Source organism: Panthera leo, chromosome B1, assembly GCF_018350215.1.
Source record: "Panthera leo isolate Ple1 chromosome B1, P.leo_Ple1_pat1.1, whole genome shotgun sequence".
NCBI classification, from domain to species: Eukaryota; Metazoa; Chordata; class Mammalia; order Carnivora; family Felidae; genus Panthera; species Panthera leo.
In genome coordinates, this window is record NC_056682.1 from 109,576,993 (window position 1) to 109,601,236 (window position 24,244).

Here is a 24,244-nt window from a genome sequence, read left to right on the forward strand (position 1 = left end):
TTATTAAGAGGTACAAACTTCCAGTTATAATGGCACAGGGAATATAGTTAATATTGTAATAACTTTGTGTGGTGACAGATGGTAACAAGACCTATCATGGGGAGCATTTTGTAATGTATAAAAATATTGAGTCACTATGATGTACACCTGAAACCAATGGGATATGGTATGTCAATTATACTTCAATAAAAAAAAGAAATATGGCTCTTTAGACCAGCCAGTTAATCTGAATTACTGCAGCTTTACTGTGATGCTTATTTTTTCATTTTGAAATTCATTGAATGTTTTATAGCCAATAAAAAATAAGATTAAATTACCAGAGTAAATGGGGCTACATTTTTTCAAACCTATTAAGCAAGTGGGTATGTTTGCAAGTGTATGCATACATATGTGCAATAAGCTATTCATTAATATTCCAGAGACCCAGCTAAAAATGCAAGTAAAAAATAAGAAATTTGTTGTCCGATAATAAGTAGTACTTTGATAGTACTGAAGCATAGCTGAAGCATGGAGAAAAACTTATGAGCTTAAATGCCAAACCTAGAAGGGGCACCTGGGTGGCTCAGTTGGTTAAATGTCCGACTTTGGCTCAAGGCATGATCTTGGGGTCTGTGAGTCCAAGCCCCGCATTGGGCTCTGTGCTGACAGCTCAGAGCCTGGAGCCTGCTTCAGATTCTGTCTCCTTCTCACTCTGTCTCTCTTTCTCTCTCTTTCTTTCAAAAAATAAACAAACAGAAAAAAATGCTAAACTTAGAAACAAGTACTAAATTATTTACTAATGACTAAATCAAAAAGGTTGGGAATAAAACCAGGAATAACTTTTGGTAATTTTTTAAAAATGAAATTACTGTCCTAGGCATCCCTTTAAGAGGAATTGTTTCTATAACACTGGATAAAAATTAATCCAGCATTATCTTTTAAAAAAAAACAATAGTTTTTGTTTTGCTTTGTTTTGTTTTATTCTCATTGGATGATTCTTTATTCAGATCTTTGGGGAAATGTTGTGCCACCAGAAATTAACTTACTACTAGTTTCCAGTGTGAAAGCATAATCGCATAGTCACATAATCACTTACCAAAAGGATGCTTGTAGAAAATGGAAAGTTGACAACATTTGGGAGAATGTAGCTTCTGGAAGTCCCATTAGTGGTAAAGTATACCATGAATATTTACTGTGAAGAACGGAAGGAAAAAATATTGAGACAAAATAAGAAGAGATGGAGATTCCTACTTCAATCCTTTTGTTGCTTTTCTCTCTCCTTTCTCCATTAAACTCCCAATGTTGCTTGGACATTCCTGTCCCATGTTTCTTCCTGGATAACTCTTCCTCATTTATGTTGGTTCCTCTTCAAATAGCACCTCCTCTGTGAAGTTTCCTCTGACCCTCAGAAAGAATTTATAATTCCTTCCTCTCTTTTCCCTTATCCTTTGTGAATGTATTATTTCTTCCTTTCATTTTGCTTATCGTTGGTACAAACGGTATAACTTCTTAATCCAGATACAGTGGTCTGGAGCCCTCTGTGAAGCAGGTAGCAGGAATTCACCATAAGTGACAAGATGTGAAAGAACTCCCGTCCATACTGGCGTTGGACATCAGTTGATAAAATGCTCCAGTGTGGATGTTACTTAACTGCTTATTCATCAGCAAGCTTTTATAGAGTGCACATATGTTGCATTTGTGCTAATTTTTCTTCCTTTTATCATTCCAAAAAGATGAGTGTTGGGAGAAGCTTTTTTACTTAGGGGTGCACATACTTCCCCTGTGTATAAGAAGATTCCCTGATTTGCAATGTCTTAAGGATCCTAGCTTTATAAATAAACCTGTGCTTCAGTTAAAGCATATTCCACAGAAACTTAATTTTATTTTATGTTTTGGATTTTTCCACTAGTCCAAATGCTTGATGGTAGAACTTTATATCCATGTATGTATGTATGTATGTGTATGTATATATATATATATATACACACACACACACACACACACACACACATTGTATGTATACACACACACACACACACATATATATGCACGCACACATACATACACACATACATATGTATATATACATATGTACGTATATGTATATATATATATGTACGTATATATGTATGTATATGTGTGTGTGTATTCTTACCTATATCCTTATATATTCTTTATATCCTTACATCTTTTAGTATGGGCAAGCCTCATACATATTACAGACACAGTTCAACAATATTTGTGAGATTAGTATATAAATGACACTGATGTGTAGGTGACAAGCTTAACTCTCCATGAAGTTATTCAGGTATCAGAAAGAAAACCAAGAAACTAAATGTGTCTCTAACTGGAGAACTTAGTAGGAGAACTTCTGTTATCCCCCAATTCTCAAAACAATAAGCACTGTTTAATAGCTGGCAGCTACAGGTAGTTTAAGCCCTTCCTTTATAAACATCTAGACACTCAGTGTGATCAACACTAACAGTATGTCCTCTGCAGCAGAGAATCTGTTGCTCTCCTGAGTATTAAAGACTGATAAATGCTAGGATCTCCTGTCTGTCATCTTGGAAAACTCAAATGTTCCAGGACCTGAAAAATCTGATGTCTTATAGGGATGTATCATCAAATTACTGGCTTGACTCATCTTTCACCTCTATTCTAGGATTCTTTCTGGAGTACTGTTTGTCAGAAATACGTTCAAGTCTCAGCTTTGGGGTATAAATTCACTCATCATTTACACTGGCTTTGCTGCTTTTATAACTTGATCTAAACATTTTGTGACTAAATATAGGCTCATTGCTCTGGTGACTAACGCCAACTTTTAGATGAATTACTGAGACACAAAAACTGTTTCAGCCCAATTAACTTGTGAAACAAATTTTAGCTGCAGTGTTTTTTTTTTTTTTCTGTCAAAGGCAGTTGCCTTGACATTAACAATGAAAAGTTCACATTCATAGGAAGATTCAGCATAACCTCAGCAGTACTCCTAGGCTGTTCAGAAATCAGAAAAAGGCTATTGATGTGTAGTTTATAAGGTGAAGATTAATTAGTAATATTCATCAGAGAATTAATGGCAGATTTTTAAAGCAGTGATTATAATTCAGGGTGCCTGGGTGGCTCAGTTGGTTAAGCATCTGACTCTTGATTCAGCACAGGTCATGATCTCATGGTTTGTGAGTTCAAGCCCCACATCAGACTCTGCACTGACAGTGCAGAGCCTTCTTGGAATTTTCTCTCTCTCTCTGCCCTGCTCCTGCTCACAATCTCTTCCTCTCTCTCTCTCAAAATAAATAAATAAACAAACAAGCAAGCAAACTTTTAAAAAGTTATTATAATTTTCTCTAGGGATTACATAGGCATAATAACAAAATATGAGCAAAAATTGTGGTAATACAAGATATTTTTAATATGACAATGATTTTAATATGCAGATAAAAATAATCATGTCCATATTGCATTGTTTGAAACTTAGTCTAGTGAATGACAAATTATAGCACGGTATCAAGGTTTTAGTTTATCTTTTATGTAGTAGTCCTTCTGATAGATTTACTAAATTTCAATTGTGCAATTCACAGATAATTTCTCTATAGCACTCAAATTTTTCTAAATAGGTGTAATTTTCTACTCTTTTCAAAATGTATTTTGTAAATATTCTCCTGTATTTCTTTAGAATATCTGCAGCATATATGTAAATCTATAAATGGTCATTGTTTTTCTTTCTGTTCGGAGTTTTTTATATTTTTATGTACATTAAAGCATAGGGTATCAGGTATCTTGTTAAGATGTTTGGTATGTGTTAGAAATTTTCCCTTCACTTCTTAAAATAAGTATCTATATTGTTTTACAAGTGAGATTTTATAAATACGTGATATGTATATAAAAAAATTATATATATGATATAATAACAGCTGGCTATAAACATATAAAAACAACTTTTTAAATATATATATGGATATTTTTATTATATGTATTATTAAATATATATATAATATATATTTTTTTAAATATATATATTATATATAATGTGCATATATATATATATATATATATATAAAAACTCTGTTTTATGTACATAGGTACTGTGATGTCAGTTGTTATGTCTTCTTTTGAAGAGTTGAGCACATTGTATCAATTCATCCATCCTCATAGTATATGTGTGCATGCCAAGCAGGATTTTGGTGAGCTAAGTGTAGGACTGGTGCAAAGCTATGTAATTGCAAGTTATCAACTACCAAAGAGGTAAGCTGTCGCTTACTTAGTAGACCAGTCTCCAGTCAGAAAAGATATGTACCATGATAAGACATGAGAGAGGCAAACAATTCTTTTGGTCTCCAAAACATAGCTTGCACAGCCCTAAATTTAATTTTAAAATTTCCATAAGGACTTATAAAGGATTCTATAAATGTCTCATACCTCACACACACGAAAGAAAGATCATTTACTCTAAAATTTGATATTTCCAGAATGAGAACACCTTGGGTGCCTCAATGAATGTCCTTGGGTATTTCAAAGGGGTTTTGGGGTTATAGTAGGCATATCTTGGTGAGTGGGGGATTATATGAACTAAAGTACTCATGGAACTTTGTCAAACATAGATAGAGTCACCATTAGTCTGTTGGTGTTTCTGTGCCTTTAGAAAAATCTGCTGGTGTGGTGCCTGGGTGGATCAGTTGGTTAAGCATCCAACTCTTGATTTCAGCTCAGGTCATGATCTCACAGTTCATGAGTTTGAGCCCCATGTGGTGCTCCATTCTGACAGTGGGGAACCTGCTTAGGATTCTGTCTCTCCCTCTCTCTCTCCCTTTCCCCTCTTCTCTTGCTTGCTCTCTTTCTCTCTCTTTCTCTCCCTCTCTCTCTCTCTCAAGATAAATAAATGAACTTAAAAAAAAAAAAGAAAAAAAAAAAAGAAAAAGCTTCTGGTATGGGCACTTTGCTTAATGAGTGGAATAGGGCTGGATTACAGCCCTCCCTTTCTCCCTTGATTTGTGCCTTTGTGTAAAACACAGATTACACAACCTTTATCTGGTCATGGGTGTGAATGGGGAGAAAGGCTATCTTTTCTTTTTGCAATTTATGAATAAGCAAAATACAGCTGAGAAACGTTTTGGCCTGACCTGACCTCACACAGTTGGTTAATATCAAACCAGAATATTGAATTCACTTCATTCTCTATTTGACCATGCTGCCTAAAAGTGAAACAAATTGTCAATTTTATTAACTGGCTGATATAGAGCTATTTATTAGCTTTTAAAATTATGGTAAGGATAATTTTCTAAAGCCCTCTGGAACCCACAGAAGAAATAAGAAATAGCAGTTTGTAGTAGTCTTCATTAAATTATACTCTTTATGTTTTCTTCTTCATCATCATCATCATCATCATCATCATCCTTATCATCATCATCAAACATTTTGGTTTGATGCTTTTATATTGGTAAAATACACATAGCATAAAATTTGCTATCTTAACCATTTCTTTTTAATTTTTTTTTTAAGTTTATTTATTTTTGAGACAGAGAGAGACAGAGCATGAACGGGGGAGGGTCAGAGAAAGAGGGAGACACAGAATCGGAAGCAGGCTCCAGGCTCTGAGCCATCCGCCCAGAGCCCGACGTGGGGCTTGAACTCATGGACTGCGAGATCGTGACCTGAGCTGAAGTCAGACGCTTAACTGACTGAGCCACCCAGGCACCCCTTAACCATTTTTAAGTATACAGTGAAGTGTCACTAAGTTCATTCACATTGTCATGAAACCATCATCACCATCCATCGCCAGAACTCTTTTCATTTTGCAAAACTGAAACTTTGCACCCATTAAACAATAACTCCACATTCCTTTCTCCCCTGAATCTCTAGCAACTATAATTCCACCTTCTGTCTCTATAATTTTGACCGCTATAAGTACCTCATGAAATCATACAGTATTTGCCTTTTTGTGACTGGCTTACTTCACTTAGCATAATGTCCTCAAGATTCATCTATGTTATAGCATATGGCAGAATTTCCTTCCTTTTTAAGGCTGAACAGTATTTCATTGTCTATAGGTACCACATTTTGCTTATCTGTTCATCTTCCAATGAATAGTTGGTTTGCTTACATGTTTTAACTTTCATGAATGATGCTGTTGTGAACTTGGGTGTACAAATATCTCTTCAACACCCTGTTTTCAGTTCTTTTGAGTATATACCTAGATATAGAATTGATGGGTGTGTGGTAATTATAGTTTTAATTTATTGAGGAACTGTTTTACAGTTTTCCACAGCAGCTGTACCATTTTACATTTCCACTTTTCTACATCTTCACCAACCCTTATTTCCTTCCTTCCTTCCCTTCCTTCCTTCCTTCCTTCCTTCCTTCCTTCCTTCTCCTTTCCTTTCCTTTCCTTTTCCTTTCCTTTTCCTTCCTTCCTTCCTTCCTTCCTTCCTTCCTTCCTTCCTTCCCCCTTTCCTTTCCTTTCCCTTCCTTCCTTCCTTCCTTCCTTCCCCGTTTCCTTTCCTTTCCTTTCCTTTCCTTTCCTTTCCTTTCCTTTCCTTTCCTTTCCTTTCCTTTCCTTTCCTTTCCATCTGCTGTCCTAATGGGTGTGAGTGGGTATCTCATTGTGGTTTTAATTTGCATCATTTTTTTTAATGTATAGTTTTACAATTTATTCCTTGCCTTCAAGAAGCATTCATTTTGTTATGCACATCTTTGAAATACGTTGCCTGAGTGTTTAAACAATCACACAATCCTAGATTAAGGCAGTTTATTGAATCACACACACACAGATTATATGATAAGCTTAATGGCTGATTTGCTCATTTGGGGAGGTCAGTAATATTAACAGAACAAAAATAACCCATCCATTTCTGCTTTTGCTTTATTCTCTGTGCCCAATTAATTGTGGTTAGCAGTGTTGTTTTCATTCATGCTTTTTCTTGGTCATAGAATAGGAAAAACAGTTTTAAGAATATGAACTTTTGATAGTGGTTCATATTTTCCACATGCATTTGTGAAAGATGAAATGAGAAAGGAATTGCAGAGTTGGCAGGAGTTGGGGATTGTGGGAGGATACAGAAGGTATCAAGAATAAAGTAGAATAAGATGAGAGAAAATGAAATCCAGAGTGATATTGAAAGGATAGATTCAGTAATCACAGATTAGGCAGAAAAACAAGAATAAAGTAAGTGCTCCTTTGAAGGATATGGAACCTTGCCATCCCACTCCACTCCCCCACTCTGCTGAATGACCACATGTTGGATGGTGCCTGTGAATGTCTGTCCTGTGTCTGATATCCCAAAGTGTGCCTCTCCCAGTGTTTTGCCTTTCCCCTCCTGGCCAGAATCATTTTTGAATGGAATCAGTTTCAATGGCCTGCCTCAGTTTTATCATCTAAATTGTTATTCTTACTATGACTCAGCAAATCTATTTACATCAGGATCAATAAGAAACTCTTTGGACCTTCTAGTAAAGCAAACTTCCAGCCTTTCAAAATTCCCATCATCCAATTTGGAATTCATTCAGAAAATCATTTCTGAACAACTTCAGGTAATACACTACTTCAGAGGTGTCATCAAATACTAGATATCCAGCTAGAAAATAGGTTATGTAAGAAGTTGATCTTGGCTAAATAAGATACCAACAATGGGGTTAAAAATGAAGCCAGGGTTTTGCTTGTAATCCCTCCCTCCTCGGTTTGCATCAGCTGCCCCCCATGCCCACCATTGTACCTTTAATAGGACTGGATGACACATGTGATTCTGCTTGTGTCGTGGTTACACCACTTGACTCTTCCTGAAACAGTGGTCATTCACCAGGAACTTATGTTTCCGAACCTATGAGAGAGTCATAATGTCAAATGAAGTTGGACAAATAAATGTTCTTGTTCTCTGTATTTAATTTTGGTAACAAGAGGCATAGGTTCGGTTCTTTAAAAAATGAAATGTTATACATTTCTTCCTCATATTGTAAAACACCATGCTTTCATTCCCTTTTCAATCTCCAATCCAGTTATGTGACTTATAATGAATTCAACAAATGCTTCTACATTTGTGATCAGACAGGATTATTTCATAGACAAACTCTATCTTGTGGGAAATATACTACAAGATCCAGGACTGAAATATATGATTTTGTAGGGGGAAACTGCCTGAAAAATCCTTACCTTCTTATCAAAATATAATGGTTAGTGATATATGAAGAATACCCACCTTAATGCACTGACATATGATCATCTCCCACATATGCCTCTCTCTGAGATATAAAACTCTGGAATCATTCACTTAAGAGCATTTAATGAGCTTGTTAAAGGCACTATGACTCAGCTCTGATTATTTTATAGTGAAAACACAACAGATTTTACCCTCCCAGAGCTACCATACTAGTAGAGTGACAAACATTAAGCAAATGAGTACATAAATGAACACATAATTATATTGGTGATAAGTGTTACGAAGAATAACACAGGGTTCTAGGGGGATAAGATAATGTAGATGAGTGGAGGTCTGAGGATATAAAATTTAAGCCAGATTTTAAGAGTAAGAGGGATTTAGTCACCAAGTAATAGAGGTAAACAGATTGAGAATATCCTGGAAGAGAGACAAGCATGTGAAAAGGCCCAGGAATGGGAAGGAGTTTGGTGCACTTGAGGAACTGGAGGAAGGCCATTGTGGTTGGAGTAGGATGGAGAAGGGGTGCCAAGGAGGGTCAGAGATGGGCAGAGTACAAATTTGGCAAAGACTTGAAGGTCATGTCCAATATCACTGGACAGCTATTTAAAGGGCTTCCTATAGTCATGGGACAAAATATGAAGCACATTTAAAGCTGCTTTCTGGAGAACTGATGGCAGAGGAGCAGGAGAGGAAGTAGGGCCAATTAAGAGGCTATTGCAGTAGTGCAGGTGACAGACAGTGACTGCTAGTGGCACCATTTGTTCTTCCAGAGCCCAGTTTTGGACTCTACTATCTGCTTAGACTCATAGTCAAGGCTGTAATCCTCATGAAATTTTATAAATGTTTCATTCATTATAGAACTACTTTCAACGATTTCTGATATAAATCATAAATATATAGACCAGGAACAAAACGACAGTTCATTCTGCTGGATAACACAGAATGAATCAACATCTCTACAAATAACAATAGCAGCAACAAAAGTATTTATCTTTTTTGATATGTGAAATCTCATCTTTTCATGATTCCAGGATTATCTTATTTTTCCCTGTGACCCCTAATGTTCCAGAGATTCATAAAAGGCAATTAATGCTAAAAATATATAATTAATATGCCTCACATAATAATAGAACTCTAACATTAATTTATTCACAGAAGTTTGAATTAGTTAATGAATACTTTATTCATGAGGCTGATTCAATTTGACTTTGTATGAAATTTTATATAGCATGCTAAATTTTTTTAATGTTTATTTTTGAGAAACAAAGTGTGAGTGGGGGAGGGACAGAGAGAGAGGGAGACACAGAATCTGAAGCAGGCTCCAGGCTCCGAGCTGTCAGTACAGAGCCCGATGTGGGGCTCAAACTCAGGAGCGCTGAGATCATGACCTGAAGTCAGATGCTTAACCAACTGAGCCACCCAGATGCCCCAAATTTTCAATCTGTAACTACTGCTTAATTTTGCACTCCATTAAACAATAATGTCAGTGTAGAAATATGTAAAAGTTAGAAAATTCAATAGTTTATCTTCAAGGCAACATGTTCTATTAGAACTCCATCTTTACCTTCCCATTTATCATACATACAACAGAAATGATAAAAATGGTTTCATTTGCACAAGAATGTTTTTAAATAATGGGAACAATGAATGTTAGAAAATGAGAAAGAGTGCTGTCAGAGATGCTTAATTCAAAATAAAACTCTACCCCTTAAACTTCTTTAACAGCTAGAATGGTTCATTGAAAATTACTAGAATGCTAGGCCCCAAGTGTTTTTAATAGTCTTCTTTAAATACAAACATCTTAAGAAATAAAACCTATTGCCATATATAAATTTTAATGTTTTTTTTTCCTTTTTAAGTGTGTATAAAGTCCAGACTTAGAGTAGATGAATAGCATGGTTTTCTGACTTGTTAATTCATTTAATCATTACTTCAGTACTCCTTAATTGAATAAATATTTGGGGTTAGAAAAAAGATCAGTAAGTTATGAATCCTAGTGATTTAAGATATGACAATTCTCTTGGAATATATACTATACTTACGGAGCTTCTCCTGGAATATACAGTATATTTAAGGAGCTACTATAAGCAGCAATATCACTGATGTCAATAAGCTTTTTTAATCGATATTTGGTAACATTTCACAAACCACACTTGTTTGTAATGCAGATTTTCTAGGTACCTGTGGTCAAAAAAAAAGATAAATATGGTTATATATCATATTTACCTACTCATATTCATTCAAAGGAAGAAATCCTACAAAACTGTTATTATAGGGATGATAATGGGTTTGTTGGAAGTATCATCTATTATTTAATTATTTTGTATTATAATTTATGTGATTGCATTATTGTAATTCTAACTGGGGAAAAAAACCTAGGTGAGGTATTAAATGAAATCACATGTACATGTAACCATGGTTTTCAGAACAAGCCCATATGAAGCTTTAAATAATTTTAGATGCACATTTTATTTGTAAAAACAATAGGACTGAAAATAGTGACTCTAGCATTAAAGGACTTATAAATATCCAGAATGCAATGGAGAGGAGTCAAAGTTGCATAAGCTTTCAGACATGTTAACAGTCTTTAGTATTATATCTTTTCCTTTAGGAAAGGAAAATCCAAAAGAAAATAATAACTAGTGATCTCTGGAACATGTTATCATTTGGTGTTATTTCAGAACTTATTAAAGCAAGTGAAAACCAGAAGGAAAAAAGAGCTATCTGAAGAGCAAATTTATTTCTCCTTCCATAATGTACACACCAAGATTTATAACTTTACCCAGTGCTTTTTCAAATCACTCATGCCTTCTAAACTTCTGGAAAGATTGACAGTATAATTATTGGAATGGCTATGTTGTGTGGTGATTGAGAGCAGGAACTATGGAATGGATGGCCCGCCTGTGCCACTTATATCTGTATAATCTTGGGCAAGTTACTTCTCTGTACCTTCATTTTCTCATCAGTAAACTGAGCTAGTGTATTTTCTGTGTATCTTTAAATATACTTGTCCCCATCGCAGACAATAATTACAAGGATTTATGAGTTAATATGCTTAGTACACTGTGTAGCACATGGTAACCAAATGTTATCTATTACAAGGTTAAACTCCAAAGTTGAAATTTAAAATCAAGCCATATCCTAATAGATTAGGAAATGGCTGATACGTGAGAAAATGGTTCATGTCACTAATAATCAAGAAATATTAACGTGAGATAACTTTTTCTAACTTTTTTTTTTAATTGGGAAAAAACTGTCGGTACCTTCATGATGTTTGCGTAGGGGTGGGTAACAACCACTTTGGAAGGCAGTTGGCCTGGACTCATACACACATATGCATATGTCTATTTATTAAATAGGGAAAAGACTTCTTACACAAAATGGTGCCCATGACCTTAAGTGAAATGAAAAAACAGAAGTAGCCTAATAATTTACCTATATTGCATGATTCTACTTTTGTGAGGAAAAAAAAATGTTTTCTTTGTGTTTGCAAGGGGACAAGTATATTTAAAGATACACAGAAAATTGAAAGGATATACATAAAGTTAAAATTAGTTTTTTTCCAGAGGGTGGAATTGGGGTTGAGGGACAAGGGGGTACTTGGTACACTTCCATATTTTTAAAATTTGCTAAAAAAAAAATCACATTAAAAACATATATTTGAGGGGGGAGCCTAAGCCAGAAAATCACTGGTTAGGGAATTCTAGCCCCAGAACAACAGTCTTTTGGACCTGGAGAAGAAATGGATCCGAAAGATAGTTACATTTATGTATATACAGAGCATTGGTTTGAATGTACTTTGTAGAGTAACTAAATCCAGTTGCTGAGTTATGGGAAACTCTTCACTTAAAGATGGCTGACAGATATGACTTCTTAGTTGGCAAGAGATCAAGTTGCCAAAATCCCTAAGTCTGTGTTGACTGGCAAATACATGGAACATAAAGGGAATTGGGGTGCTTTACAAAGAAAATCTAGCACTCAGCCCAAAAGCAATATGTATTTTAGAAGGCCACCTCTAGCCCATAAAGTCATGTGTACTGCAGTCTAAAAAGCAAGCCCGTTCAGAGAGATGCAGACTACAAATGCATACTCTATAGCCTTGAATAGTAATTGTCTTCTCTTATTGTTCAGAAAATATTTTTACACTGTTCACCACACTTCATCAGACCTTAGTTAATATTGGGAGAATTAAAATGAAGAGTTTCATAGAGATTATCTGTGGAAGAGATATCTCTGAATATGGTTTTGGTATACAGAAAATTGTGTCCTCAGGATCTAGTGATACAAAGATATGTAGAAAAGATGGAAATGTTTAGATTAGTATAGATTGTTATGAAAACTGTAATGTAGTGTCTTAAAATCCTTTGTTTTGATAATTTTCAAAACAATCTGAAAAAAATTCTATATGAGCATGGTGCAAGTCTATTGATGCTTATTATTATTTTTAATGACAATATCTTGATTATCTTTACAGAGTTACTGGAGGTGAACTGTTTGAAGACATAGTGGCGAGAGAATATTACAGTGAAGCTGATGCCAGGTAAGTGACTTGCCCTGAGCAAGATACAAGACTCAACATTCAAATGACACTTGCTCAATATATCTCTTTATAAATATATCATAACCCTTAGTATTTATGAGACTCTCATAAAACCATCTGGGACTTCTTCTCATAAATGAGTCCCTCTTAATTGCTATTTGTCTCTCTTAATGTTTCCAAAATAATTGGTTTGGGGAAAAAAAATTAGAATCTGGTCTAAATGTTGTTATTATCTAGCATCTACAGTTAGTCTTTTAAAAATGAATAATAAAATATACACTGTACTGGGAATGACTTCTGCTAAAGAGATGTACTCTTTTAGCAAAGTTAAGAGATAAAAGATTAAGATCTTCTAGTCTCTAGATCCTGAGCTGCCCATGATGGTAGTCCCTAGTGTCACATGGCTATTTTAATTTCAATCCATCAAAATTAAAGTTAAATAAAAAATTTAGTTTCTCAGTTGTACTAGCTACATTTTGAATGCTTAATAGCCTTAAGTGCTAGTGACTACCAGTTGAAGATAGCAGATATAGAACATTTCCATCATCATAGACCATTCCACTGAACAGCCCATGTCTAATCAGAGAGCATAAAAAAAAATAGACTACAAAAGCCCAAGTGGTCTCCTTAAAGCATTTATTAGCTGTTTAACTCTTTGGAAATTCCAGGATAGCTTTTGGAACTCTCATATGAAAAATATTTATTCAGGTATTTCAGAGGGTTCAATATTTCCCAATCTTGTTAATTGTCGTCATCTTTAACAGTGGCTATACTGTACATTTTCTCTCATTTGAAACTTCCTAGGCTGCACAAAGGCAACCTTTTTGAAGTAACATTAATTTGCTTGCCTAGGTACTACTTAGACTGTATCATGTTAGTTTTCCTTGGTGTTTCTTTACACATATTCAGTAGTTGGCACTTATTTTGAAAACTCTAGCCTTGAGCAATTGACTCTGTATTAGCCATGTAAATGAGATATTCTGAAAATTCAGTTACTTATTGTCTGCCCCCATTCTCTAATGCTTTCAGAGCTTCCTAACACTTACTAATCCCACAGTAGCCTGCCCTCAGCAGATAGTCAGCTGATAGCCGATTCCCTCCCCATCCCTTCAAAGCAGCACATGCATACACAGGCTCACTTGCAAATCTCTAATTAATCTTCTTGGTTTAATGCCAGTTTATGACATTCTGTGAACCTTATCTGTACATGACTACATGCTAATTTTTTAATGGAATTTTTACTGCCAAAGTCAAATAGAAACTTCCATGCCCCTTATACTATGATGAGTGAATCACCACTTGCTCAGTTTATCCCATTTCTTACATTCGGCCCCTGAAAAGAGGCTTCAGAGCAGCCTTGCAATTAGCTATTTGCCCACTTGCCCAAAGAGAGTAGTAATTTTAACTAAGGTAGTAAACAAGTTAGGGAATTACATTTATTTTGCTATTTAAAGTTATGTAAAACAGGTTATTATGTTTGAAAGATATTGGTTGGAATTAAAATAGAAACTGTTTTCACTATTGAAGAACCCTACAGATAACAGGGTAGACCCTATAAGTTGGATCATTTTATATGCATGTTTCTATTAAGTTTTGGAATTCACTATAAGTTAATTTTTAGGATAGGTCCTACAACAAAATCAAGGAGAAGGAACAAATCTTCCCACGTACAAACATAAAGAAAAAGTCTTTCCTTACTAGTCCTCAAGAACTTAAGAATTGAATCCATTCTCACTAGCAAAAAATGATGTAATTCATTTAATTTGAATTATTGTTTACTTCTTTATTTTGCATTATTCATTAAACCTGATGACTTACACCTATGGTTGAAGAGAAAGTGAAATATTTCTAAAAAGTAATACAAAGTGAAGGGAAAAAATTCATAAGATTTAAAAAATAATTACCAACACACACTCAAATAACCTATATAGTCAAAAAGTAAACGATGTTTAGCCCCTTTAATGGTACTCTTTATAGAGTTAGCATTGGAAAATCATAACCACAGTCATGTTTTTTTTACATTCACATTGTAAGAAATCAGATGGCGATTACTTTTTATAATTCAAGGATTTACTTTGAAGTAATATTATTTTGTACATTAAGTGGTTGAAATGTCCTTATTAAAATGTTTGTTAATGAATATAGCTCTATACATAACCTGTATTTGAATTGCACAGTAAATTTGTACAAAATACATCAGTGTGATCTCTATTATTTTATGTCAGATGACAGTTCATGGGACCTTACAGGTGCCAATCAATGATTTATCCCCTTTAATTAGCAATCTGTTTGACATCAGCGAGCCTTTAATAAGAATAGTATAAATTGTACTTTTTGACATTGTATAAGCAAAAGTTTTCCTTCACTGAGGTGTATGGAAATGTATCTAACAATTACTAGTGTTCCAGGGTATTAAAAAGTTGTTTTTTTGTTTTTTTTTTTCCGTAAGTTCCTAGCCCTTCTCCAGAGTATGCCTCTCCTGAAGAGGGATTTATTTTATGTCGTGGGTTTACTTGAAATTTTCCCTCTGTTATTGAGACTTGCATTGGTTTTCCTCTTAAATATTCTACGAGAAGCACCAGTTCTAAGTCAAAATGATAAATGTGTCCCTCCATTTTTTTAACCCTCGTTTCACCTGCCACTTCATCTGTGTTTACCCTCTTGTTTCAACACCTATGTTTAATTGTGACCTCAGATTTTAAACAGTTTAGATGTGTATGAGAAATACTCATAAATTTTATATTGCTAAAGGAATTTCCCAGAGCATTATGGGAATATTTATGAATTTTTCTCCTTGAATATGGAAATTTTGACTTCTATATACAAGTGATTTAATATGTACACTTGCAATGAAAAAAACACACAGCTCAAATTGTTTTGTCTGAACATGTCACAAACTCTATGTTGGATGTCATTTTTGTTAGAACCAGAATTAGCTTTATTCAGCGTTATTAAATTCCAATGTAAAGCTAAAAATATGTTGTGAAAATATAATTTTTGTTTGTTTGTTTGTTTCGTTTTAACTTTCATTTTATTTTGTATTCAATGTGATTATGTACCTTTAAAATGTTCTCCCTTCCATTCTGCCCTTGTATCTTTACAGTCATTGTATACAGCAGATTCTAGAAAGTGTAAATCATTGTCACCTAAATGGCATAGTTCACAGGGACCTGAAGGTCAGTATATGGAGTCCATAAATCTGAATCAAAGGAGGTTTTTTTTTGTTTGTTTGTTTTATTTCTGGGGAAAGGGCAGAGGGTGGGTATTTAAAATGGTTCCCTTGCCTTTCCCAATTTTTCCCTAAAATGACTACATGATGAAATGATAATGCATGATGCCTCTTTCAGTTTGCTCATCTACAGGCTAAATATACATCATAGCAGAAAGGAAAGGACAGTATTAAAAACACAACCTGTTAAGTTTCCAAGCAGTAAACTACCAGAGGCGGTTTGGGGGCAGGCTTTCCTGAAATGTCCAGCATTCACCTGGAGATAAACTTGGCCTGTGATGTATGTCCGCCTGTAGATTTAAACACCACTTCTGTTCTGAGACCATGGGTTGCTGTAGCAAAACAACTGGCTACACATTGCTCCATTTGAGTCTGATGAACCCTCAGGCAAGAGGTAATAATTGCCAGCTAAATTAAAGCACAAGAAGTTAATGATTTATCAAAAATTCATTATGTATCCTAATTTCACCTTAATGGTGCCTTGACTGCTAATGTGACAGCCTTTGGAATGATACTGAAAAATGGGAGGGAATAAGGAAGCAGTTTTTTTATATGGGGTGGAGGTGGACCACGACAGCTATAAAAATTTGACTTGCATTCCAGTTCTTTTCCTATAAGAATTTAGAACTAGGAAATGAGCTCCTGAATTAAAATATTTTTAAGAAGGTTTTTGTCCTCAAACACGTGGATCCACATTTTCTCTCACATCTGGCAAGATCCTGATTGCGCTGAGGTAGTAGTCACTCTACTTGAGCAATATGTTTACATTACTGAAGGTGGTAAAATACAACCCAGTTGTCTGCTGGTTTTGCACTGTAACCCAGTCTCTCTGAGGGTATACAGACAGTGAGTGTAAGCTTGGAACTAACACACGCCCCCTGGTGTTTGCATGCAGTCATTGCATTCAGCAGATCCTGGAGGCTGTGCTACACTGCCATCAGATGGGCGTAGTCCATCGGGACCTGAAGGTGAGTAATGCTGTTGGAGAAGATAAACCACCACACAATTCCTAATGACTGTTCAGCTGCAATTATGCCTGTAAAGGCAAAAATATGAGCAAGAAAGTTGTGTGGACTCATTCCAACACATTACGAAAACGCATTCCCTTACCACAGTCTCACTTATTTCATCTCTTCTCTGATACACACTTGAGACTTACATAAATCCCATTTCATCCCGAGAAATAATGTCCTACCATTAACAATAAGTAGGTTACTATATTTCTTTCCTCCTAAGAATATAGCACTTAATGTGACTTTGAGTACGATTGATGGTCTCTTCTTCAGTCTGAACTCATTCTGTGGACATTGATCAAACATACTATTTTAGAGTCATACTGTGTATACCTAATATAATGTAAATAGTTATGAAAATTATAAAGAGAGTAGAGATAAAGTCATTGAATATGTTTTTGGCCCAAGTTATTGGTGCTAAAGGACCTCCGTTTTGGGCTCTGAAGTCTCTTTCCCTCAATAGTAGTTCCAGGAATTCTGAGGACATTGAGGCTTCCTGGCTCCTTGTTTATTTACATTCCTAAGTACTAAGATACTAGTGCCTTTTACAACAGATAGGAAAAAGGTCAAGCAGATTTAATGTCAAATAATATTTATGTAACCTGTATATGGACTCATACTTTTAAGACTTCACTCAGTTTCTGATACCATTGAGGATGAGAAATGTTCAGATCACTTAGAAATTAAACAGTTCAGGGGAAGGCTTCTCTTTCATCCAATCTCTGTCCCCTTCTCTCAGCACTCTAGTTTCACTTATGGAATTTCAGGGATCTAGTGAAGGCCTATAAATTTAAGTGAAAGCACTGGGTGGGCAAAATAGCAAATTGTGAGCACTATGTGGTTGTCATTCTTTGTTTCAAGCCTCAGCCACTTCCAGGCATTAGTACAAATGTGGCCAAGTAATGTAGAATGTCAACTGTGTGTGTTCAGTGGGAGGACCTGGGCTGGTTTCTCACTTGCAGACTTCCCTAGTTATGATAAATTGGTAAATCCGTAGTTACCATTCATTTAGTATGCTCTGGAAGAATATATCTCTAAGGATCCACAACAAGTTACTTGAAGATGTGATGTGTAAGCAAAGTATCACCTTAGTCTCTCAGATCTTCCTTCGATTTCAATTTGAGTCTGAGAGCTTTAAATGTCAAAAGCAAAGGTATGGTTAAGGGTATTTTCTTTTGGAGAGCCAAGATGGGACTGTGTGCATCTGCTAACGCTTTACCAAATGTACCCATCAGGATTAAGGAAAAACAATATGTTCCTTTGAAAATTCATATCTTTGGCAATCACCTCAAGAATTCCCTACCAGACATGTAGAGAAAGTCCCCGTTTTGTTACTACTCCGAGCTCTCACTGTACTACTATCCTAAGTGAATATACATGAGCATACACATTTATTTGTACAATTTTATCAGATACTCAATTTAATACATTATCATTTGAAATATTTTACTCCATGTTATGTAATTATAAGTATACTCTAAAAGCCAAGATTGAAAAAATGTTAATTCTCTTACATGACCTTAAAATCTATCTTGTGGGGTCATGATATTGGGCTTCTGTAAGTGTTCCAACTCAGCTGAGCTCTTCAAAGACTGGAGCTTTCATCAGAGATGGCAGTGGGTCTAGGTTGTGGGCTGTGCAAAAATATATTTTCTGACATAGGAGTTAAATTCACTAGTTAAAAACTCAGGCAGGGGGCACCTGGGTGGCTCAGTTGGCTGAGCATCCGACTTCGCCTGAGGTCATGATCTCGTGGTTCATGGGTTCAAGCCCCGCGTCGGGCTCTGTGCTAACAGCTCAGAGCCTGGAGCCTGCTTCGCATTCTGTGTCTCCCTTTCTCTCTGTTCCTCCCCTGCTCCTGCTCTCTGTCAGAAATAAAGATGAAAAAAAATGAAAAATTCAGGCAGGTGATTTTTAGGGAGGCCTGATACCAAAGGAAATAACCTGCACATCACCCAACAAAATGTTTTTGTTCTCCATCCTTATTTTGATTTTGGGAGAGGATAGGAATATGCTTTGTGTAGAGCTTGTTATAATTTTTGTGATTATCTTGGTTTCTGGCAAATTCCTGACTTGAATAGATTTCAGTTGAGTCTAGTTTTCAGGGCATGTTTCAGTAGGCCATTTCATAACATGATATGAGAGTTCATAACATAATAAAAGAATATATTAGAGGAAGTTTATACACACACCCTGAGTGTGCTAAATCTCTGATTTTATGTCTTTTATATCTACACGTATACTTTATCTGCTAAGTATACTGCTTGTAATAGTATATTTGCCAATATATAAAATGAAAGAGATAGGTAAAATTTTTATTATCAGGCTTTAAACAAAAATTTGCCCTCCTATTCTTAGGTCATATATTTTTGTTTCCATATCTTGATTCATTTGTTAATTCGTATATAATACAGATGTTTGATGCACAGTTTAATTTGTCCATATCAGTGAGAGAAAAACACAGAAAGTGTTCTGTTTTCCATCCTTATTAAAGGCACCTACAAGCATATGAGTACTGTACAATTTGTTTGTAAGCCCATCCTAGAACAATAGCTATATTACTGTAATACCTATAATACCTACTTATAATACTACCTGTAATACTTCACAGTACCTAATATAGGACTTCATACCTAGTAAATACTTGTGGCATATGCTTTCAATTTAGGAATGAATGAAACTCAATGAAAAGCACATTTACAATATAAAAAGCATCATTGAATAAAATAATTTTTGTGGATGTTAGTTAATATTGAATAAAGAGGATAAGTATATCCTCTTTGATACGGTCATAACATAAAGATCATTATCTGAATAACTGCCACTCTTGGGAGCTTCTTAGACAGTGGAATCCACCAGATGGAAAATTATAAGGACCTAGAGACAAGGCTGAGGCATAGCAGACAATTAGGGGATGTCCTCAAACAAGCAGTAGAATAAGGTTCCATGTGGTGGGATATTAGCATAAAGGAAGCACATCAGTCAGAGCCAGACAGTATCCAGTGGATACACAAGCCTCTTGTCTAATGTGCAGCCAGTGTCAAACCTAAGCAATATTAAGGAATATCTACCAGTGGTGACATAATTATGGTACTATAGTTGAATATGATTCTCATCTTTGGGAGAATTTGGATCAAGGTGAGATGTTAGTAATAAAAATGATAATAGCTGCCATTTATCGGGCATTTACCATGTACCCTATACTATGATATCATATGAATCTTAAGAGCTTTATGAAGAAGGCACTTTGATATTCCCCATGTTGCGTAAAGAGAGCTTTAGCAACCACTAGTGTAAGAACTTACTCATGGTCACTCAGCTAGTGAGATATGATTTGTGCCCAAGCATTTTGTTTCCAGTGTCTGCATACTTAATTGCTACCATTTCTCAATTCGTTAGTTGGATAAATCAAAAACTTTACAGAGGCCGAAAAATAGGTCAAATGATGATGGGAAAGTAATTTCACTGGCAACAGTAAGAATTGGGAAATGATTATAAGATTTGTGAATCAAATGATTAAAATGATCCTGCCTATGGATGTTCCAGAACTACACAAAATCTGTATCATTAGGAATAAGAGAATAAGTTACTTTTTAAGATATAATATGGAGTGGAGGGGGACAATATAATTTGCCAATAGATTGGTGTCCGAAGTATAAATTTCTTATTCAGGAAATCAGTAAAGTGGCATTGGTCCCAGCCTTGGGAAAATGAGGCATAGAGAAGAACGATATGCATTTGCCACATGTAATTTAGGCCACATCAGACAATCAGTTTGAAGTACCTAAAAATAGACTGTTTACAAAGAATGGATTGCTATAACTCAGTGTTGAGTGTTTGTGAACTGAGGATTGAAAAGTCAGGTATAAAGAGAGAGGAACAAACATTCATCAAACATGTCTTGAGTACCTGCTGAGGCACTGTCATAACTCCGGGCATAAATTACAGAGCAAACTAAGAACAAACCTTATGTGGATAGAACCTATAGGCCACTGAATAAAGATCATTTTAAAATATGTATCAGGGCTGTTCCTCCCAGAAAGAAGGATATACATCACATGAATAGTGCACCCTGAAAAGCATTAGGTTAAAAAGGTCGCAGTAACAAATCACAGCTCTTGAGGTCACAAGAAGTAGAGGGATATCAAACCAGATGTGTTCTCTCATTTAAGAGCCTGAAGAGTACAGTTTCTGTGAATCAGTTAACAGAAGTCAAAGGAGGCAGCTCTATAGCTGCGTTTTATCATATAACTGTATTTCACACAAAGTGGTAAGATTTCTTCAGTTCAAAGTACAGCAGAAATGGTTACCAAACTACTTCATGAACACCAATCTGGTTAGAAGACTTCATATACACACAATAATCTCTTAGCAGCACATCGACACCTGTAAACTGCCTTAGCAGAGAATGAGCTACCTCCTGAAAAACAATGTTATTTAATGGAAAAGTCATTAGGTCAATGGATGGAGAAAGAGAGGGAAGAAGAGAGAGAGGTATAGAATAGGTTTTTAATGAAGGTAATAATTCTGGAGATTTGGGGGCACTTGAAAACTTTTATAGGAATAAAATTAAATTTCAAACCAGAAAAGAAAGAAATTAATTTTCTGGAGGACCATGACATGTAATAAATCCTCTTTAGCAAAAGATATATCAAATTGTGAATGTCTGTTTTGAATAATTATAAAATCACAATTATTCCACTTTTCTCAGAAGCATACTTAAATACAAGTTTAACAAACTTATCATTTGTGTATAATGTATGTCGAGGTGCTTTAGAAACTATGTAAGTGATAAATTCCATAATTCATTAGTCATTCTGGTGTCTCTTTATTGAACCTGACAACTGTGTGTCAAGCCATAGAGAAACAGTAGGTGATTGAAACAGTCCCACTGTGGTCACCCTCACTTCTTTCAGTCTACCTGAAAATATGTGCTAATGATGTAGAAGTAAATAAAAAAAAAACAGGAATGGAAAACAGACAATTCTAAGGAACTTGCTCCATATATGCATGGTGGTACAAATAATACTTCCTAATCACAGACTTACAGAACATGTGTCAGCTGAAAACTCCCTGTGCTAAATACATAAATTCAGGCATCCATTCCATATAAAAATAAAAACAAAAGTCACTTGTACCATGTGCACAAAAGAACTTCTACCATGTTCATGAGTGAGATTGGTATTCAAGCTTTGCAATTCATGCAAACTTTCACTTAGTTTATTTCTAGGAGCTTTGTTCACACCTTCTTTGGCAAAGGAAAAGTGACTGAAAACACACCAAAGCACAGAATGCTTATCTTCATGTTGAAATAATTGATACACTTCAATAGAGGAAAGAAATCTAAAAAGACAATTTCAGTTCCTGAAAACTAATATGCAAAGAAATGTAAGAATTAAATAATAATGGAATAATGAAACTAATAACTAGCTGTTTTTATAATATTCATAAAGGAAAGAGTTATAAAAAATAAGTAAAGCACACATGATGTTGCTGCACATGTATAGTCCTAGTATTTGAGTTTTATTGGCTAGATTTATTGGCTGTGATATGACTGATGCTGAAAATGGTCACCACTTTTGCCAAATCAGTTCCTTCATAAAGATCACACTAATTTAGAAATTCTCATATGTTTGTGAGATTTTTGAGAAGCAAGATTGAAAATATGTCTCATAAGTTCTCCCCCTTGTCTTATTTGGATATGGGTAGTAAATATTTTTGAGTATTTCAGATTCTTTTGCAACTAGCTACTTAGTGGACTGTCTATACCAATGGTATAAAACTTACCCATTTTTAATCCATTGGAGGAATTCCCTCAGTCTGACATCTTTAAAAGAAGCAGTCAGAAAGCTGGCTTCAAGTCCTCCATCTTTTTTGATGTCTCTACCTCATTTAGACACTGAGGAGTTTGAGTCATTTTATCTCCTATGCCAGTCTCTGTCCTAAAAGTGATTCCAGCAACTTGCCTAGGTACTTAGATATTTGAACAGATTCAAGAAAATCTCAAATCACAACTAACAAAGTTGCCTCTGCATCCATATGGAAGTAGAAAACAAAACTTGCCAACAGTTGCTGCTCATTACAGCTGATATGCTATAAATGGTTGTTGACACTAAGACCAGATGTCATGGAAAATCCTGCATCATTAGGAAGCAATTGGGTGGGGAAGGAACCTGTGTGTGAGAACATCAGTAGAATCTATTTAAAAACCGACCTAAAAAGTGATCGCATTATAGGAATTTAGAGATAATCTCAATATATAAAGATTAGCATAATAGATTGCATTAAATTTAGGAATATAGACATCCTCCAAGTTATAAACATTCATTGCAAATGTGATGTGCATTTGAAAGTTGAAGGGACTCATTAGCTCTAAGACTGTGAGTTACCCATGTCCACACAGGACATAAACCTAGATCTTCATCTTTTTTCTAGGTCATCATGTTGCCCATTTCTCTCATGTTCATCTGTACATTGGAAAATCTGTGTTTCTGATTTCACCTTTCTCCTTTGCTTTACAAAATCAAAATAGTCGAATAGTAGCAGATAAGAGTGTAGTGGTGATCCTTTTTAAGGAAGCAGCCACTAATTAGCTGTAAGATTCTACCATTTTAGCTTTTATGAAATATAGTCACAAATTATCTTCCTTTCTGTCGGTGTTCAGAATTTGAACTAACCTACTTGCCAACAAACTTTTGTAGTACAACATATTTTTTAAGTTGGAAGCTATATAAATAGTAGAACATGGTAACAGGATTATTCAAATTTTGGATATATTCCAGAGAGTTGTATATAGTTCAAATCTGTGTGCTATTTCTAATGTTTCATTGAAGCTGGTCATTAGAAGCAATCTTGTGATGAAAGCAAAGAATTTTATGAAAGCAAAGAATCCTTTAATAAAATCAATAAGCATCCTGATTTTATAGTTTGCATTCCATAATTCAATATTTTAGGTTTGCCTAAAAGATATGTACAAACATGAGGCCATTTTAGTGCTATTAATTTTTAAATCTACACAGTAACCTTGAAAGAGCCCTGCCTTTTCCTGTACATAACTGCAGCTGAACAGTCTTCATGGGTAGAAGGTGAAACACTGATCCAGATGGATTATTTCCCTGGATGACTCATGAGGCCCTATAGAGAGGTCTTCTAGGTCATCTCTAGGTATGAATATTTGCCCCAGTCATTCAGAGGCCATGCATGATAAAATTCTAAGGTGTTCCATTTCTTCTGAATTGGCAGATACTTGGTGTTTAAGGGCATAATGCACACAGCACTGCCAAGAAACGTTTTTGATCTAGTGATAAGAATAAAAGCACATTAAATATTTTAAAAGCTT

The 24,244-nt window shown here is 35.2% G+C and overlaps 1 protein-coding gene across 8 annotated transcripts in view; it reads left to right on the top strand.

The window, feature by feature from the left end:
• Positions 1-24,244, top strand: part of CAMK2D (calcium/calmodulin dependent protein kinase II delta) — a 317,423-nt gene that overhangs the window by 214,864 nt on the left and 78,315 nt on the right. For 4 of the 8 annotated variants that reach the window (XM_042935652.1, XM_042935654.1, XM_042935658.1 and 1 more), the window contains exons 5-6: positions 12,598-12,663; positions 15,767-15,839. In XM_042935652.1, coding sequence (XP_042791586.1) covers positions 12,598-12,663; positions 15,767-15,839 — 139 coding nt within the window. Of the gene's footprint in view, positions 1-12,597; positions 12,664-15,766; positions 15,840-16,787; positions 16,861-24,244 lie in introns of those variants that run through there. The other 4 variants (XM_042935660.1, XM_042935653.1, XM_042935655.1 and 1 more) reach the window with 2 other exon arrangements.